Source organism: Mus caroli, unplaced genomic scaffold (assembly GCF_978045245.1).
Source record: "Mus caroli unplaced genomic scaffold, Mus_caroli_1 scaffold_8, whole genome shotgun sequence".
NCBI lineage: Eukaryota > Metazoa > Chordata > Mammalia > Rodentia > Muridae > Mus > Mus caroli.
Window position 1 is genome coordinate 140,278,651 of NW_028227263.1, and position 3,674 is coordinate 140,282,324.

At 39.1% G+C, this 3,674-nt stretch overlaps 1 protein-coding gene across 1 annotated transcript; it reads right to left on the reverse strand.

Moving 5' to 3' along the window:
- Nucleotides 1-1,549: 1,549 nt before the first annotated feature.
- LOC110289042 (vomeronasal type-1 receptor 4-like) lies at nucleotides 1,550-2,512 on the reverse strand. Its single transcript, XM_021155247.2, has one exon. It carries the CDS (start codon nucleotides 2,510-2,512, stop codon nucleotides 1,550-1,552), a length of 963 nt encoding a protein of 320 aa, XP_021010906.2.
- Between the last annotated feature and the right edge of the window lie 1,162 nt (nucleotides 2,513-3,674).

Genomic DNA, 3,674 nt, shown 5'->3' on the forward strand with positions numbered 1-3,674 from the left:
TTTTGCTGACAGGATCCTGATATAGCTGTCTTTTGAGAGGCTATGCCAGTGCATGCCAAATACAGAAGTGGATGCTCATAGTCATCCACTGGTTGGAACACAAGTCTCCCAATGGAGGAGCTAGAGAAAGTAGCCAAGGAACCAAAGGGGTTTGCAACCCTAAAGGAGGAACAACAATATGAACTCACCAGTACCACTAGCTGCATATGTAGCAGAAGTTTGCCTAGTCGGCCATCAATGGGAGGAGAGGTCCTTGGTCTTGCAAAGATTATATGTCCCAGTACAGGGGAGCCAGGGCCAGGAAGCAGGAGAGGGTGGTTTGGAGAGTAGGGCTGGGGGGAGGGTATAGAGGACTTTTGGGATAGCATTTGTAATGTAAATGAAGAAAATATCTAATAAAAAAAGAATTAGAAGCAATCATCAAAAATTTACAGTAATATAAAAGCCCAGAGCCATGTTGCTTTAGGCAGAACCAAATTGGCCTTTAAAGAAGAGCTAATAACAATACTCCTCACACTATCCCACAAAAGAGAAACAAGAAGAGCATTGCTAACTCATTGAACAAGGTCATATTCACCCTGATATCTAAACCACACTAAGACTCAACAAAGAAACACAATTTCAGACCAATTTCTCTTATGAACACAGATGCAAAAATACTCAATGCAAAAGTACTCACAAATCAAGTCCAAGAACTCATCAAAGACACCATCCACCACGAACAAGTAAGCTCCATCTTGGAGATACAGGGATGGTTCAACATTTATAAATTCACCAATGTAATTATTATATAAGCAAACTGAAAGAAAAAATTCACAGAAACATCTCATTAAATGGTGAGAATATCTTTGAAGAAATTGAACACCCCATTATGTTAAAAGTTTTAGTGAGTTCAGAAATACAAGGTACATACTCCAAATAGTAAAAGCAATATACAGAAAGCCAATAATTAACAACAAATTTAATGGGGAGAAAATTAAAACAGTAACATTAAAATCAGGGGAAAAGCAAAGCTGCCCACTCTTTCCCTTTCTATTCAATACAGTACTTGAAGTCCTAACTAGAGCAATAAGAGAACAAAACAAAATCAATGGGATATAAATTGGAATGGAAGTAGTCCAAGTAGCACCATTCATAGATGACCTTATAGTATACATATTAATGATCCTATAAATCTCAGCCAGTGTTAAGTCTAGGAGATACAGCCTTCTCTCAAAATGGTTTTCAGTGAAACAGACACCTTTATTGGGGGTGGCATGGTCTATATGACCCTTGGAGAGAGGATAGGATTTTTGAGATTGAGTGTACATCATTGGTAGTGGCCAAGTTACTGGGACTGCTTCATTTGCTAGCTGGACTTGTTCTTATAAGGAGATAGGAAGTTACTCTGCACCCTGGCTACTAGGCTACATTACTACTTCAGAGTGTCAGAGCTGGGGGATGGACTGGCTCTGTGTGTGGGTAGATGCAGTCTTAGAGCAAGGCAGGATCAGTCCTACTCCTGCTGGTGTCAGGATGAGATTTTTCAAGTTATGGACATGTTTTGACCTTACTGTTCCACTGTAATGGCTCCCCCAGTCACGTGGATTTCCAGACTCACAATGAAAAGCAGAGAACAAGGACCCATAGGATCCCTAAAAATCAACAGGAAGGGAGAAACTGTGGGGAAGCTTAGATGCAAAAGTTCTATGACATCTGTCAACCAAAGACGAGATTCCACAAAGGAAATGTGAAATAAACTACAAATACAATCTAGACAATATGAGCTCACAAATGTGACCACCAGCATCATGATGGTGTGGGCTGCTTTGGTCTCAGCATGGCCTCTGTTGATCTGATTAGGATTATGCAGGTAATGCATTCTGTGGTGGTGTCTGTTTAGGTGAATCACCATGGAGACACTGGTCCAGGCCATGATGCCAATGAATAAGATGTCATGGGAAAACCGTAAGAAATTCATGTCTACACTGGCCCCAGAGATGGAACATATCCAGTTGCCTTTAGAATTAGAGTCATTGTGTGATTTCTGTGGACCAATGACATTCACTGGGAGGTAAGCATTGCTTAAGACACTGAACAACCAGCAGCTGTAACAAGAATAGTTCACAACCTTGGGGGATATTTCTCTGAACATGACCCTAGCCCAGTTCCCAGGAACAAGAGTGACAAACTGGTAGGTGCTGAGGACACAGGTGGAACACATGATTGTGCCTCGAGCCACCACGTTAAGGAAGTATGCAAGTTTACATCTGAGGTTAGTTGGTGGCTTCCTTGAAACATAATCAATCAGGTCATATGAATATGCCAAGAGAAGTAACATGAATGCATTGGCCACAGCCAAGTTGATTAGAATGACCTGTATGGGCCTCAGTCGGGAGTCAGTCAAGACTGGAGAGAAATTATGGACAAACAGAAGGATGTTGCCCACAGTCCCAACTACAACATGGCAAAGCAAAAGGATCTGAAGAGCCAACACTTCCATGGTTTTCAGGGTTTTATTCTGAGACAACATGGGGTTGGCTTCATAGCACAGTGTGTAAGGATCAGGTTGGACAGTGCTGTCTTCAAGTATCTTCTCAAATATCTGAGATTTTCAATTGATTTGGAGCCTTTTTTTTTTTTTTTTTTTTTTTTTTTGGAAAAGGTGGCACTGCTTTAGCACACTACAGGAGATTTTTCTGGAAAACAATGAATGGACATTGATCCAGAATATCAACTTCAGACTTATTTTCCTTTCCTTTCACTCATGATTTGTGTGTGTGTGTGTGTGTGTGTGTGTGTGTGTGTGTGTAATGCAACTCTATATCTGTTGTTCAACAGGACGACACACTTTTTAACACAGTATGGCCTCTGCATATGTATACATCAATATTTGTAGATTGGATTTCATTTTTCCTTCGCGAGAACTGACATCATCCCTCATCTTATAACATTTTAAGAAATACAAATTTGTTGTTGGGGAGATGATTCCAGATCTAACGACCTCTACTCAGCTTCGTGGCACTTTATTTATGTATTTCTTGTCATGCACACAAGCAAAACCATAATAGGCATAACATAAAATAAGTATATATTTTACAAATTTGATCAAGTGTTGGAGAGATTTCTGAGCAGTTAAGATCACTTCCAGATGACCTATGTTCAATTTCTACCACTGTCATGGCTACTTATAACTCTGTGTAACTCCAATTCCAGTGGATTTAGACCTTCCCAGTCATACATGCAGGCAGAACACCAGTGCACATAAAATAAAAATATATAAAGAAATCTTTGAAAATGTAACACAAAATTAAAATCCATGGTTTATAGAAGAATATGAATTAGGAATGGAGAAGGTCACTGAGTGGTTAAGGGCACTGACTGCTTTTCCAAATGTTCTGAGTTCAATTCAAGGCAACCACATGGTGGCTCTTAACCATCTGTAAAGGGATCAGATGCTCTCTTCTGCTGTGTCTGAAGACAGCTACAGTGTACTCACATGCATTAAATAAATAAATGAACAAAAAACCAAGCAAATAAAATCTTTATTTTAAAAAAGTGTGAATGAAATATGCCCATCCAAATTAATCCATATAATGTTGATATATTTTCACACTATTCATCATAATGATAAAAAACCAAAATATTATTTTTTAAATGGGATAGTTTTGTGTTTATACAAACGAACCTTGATT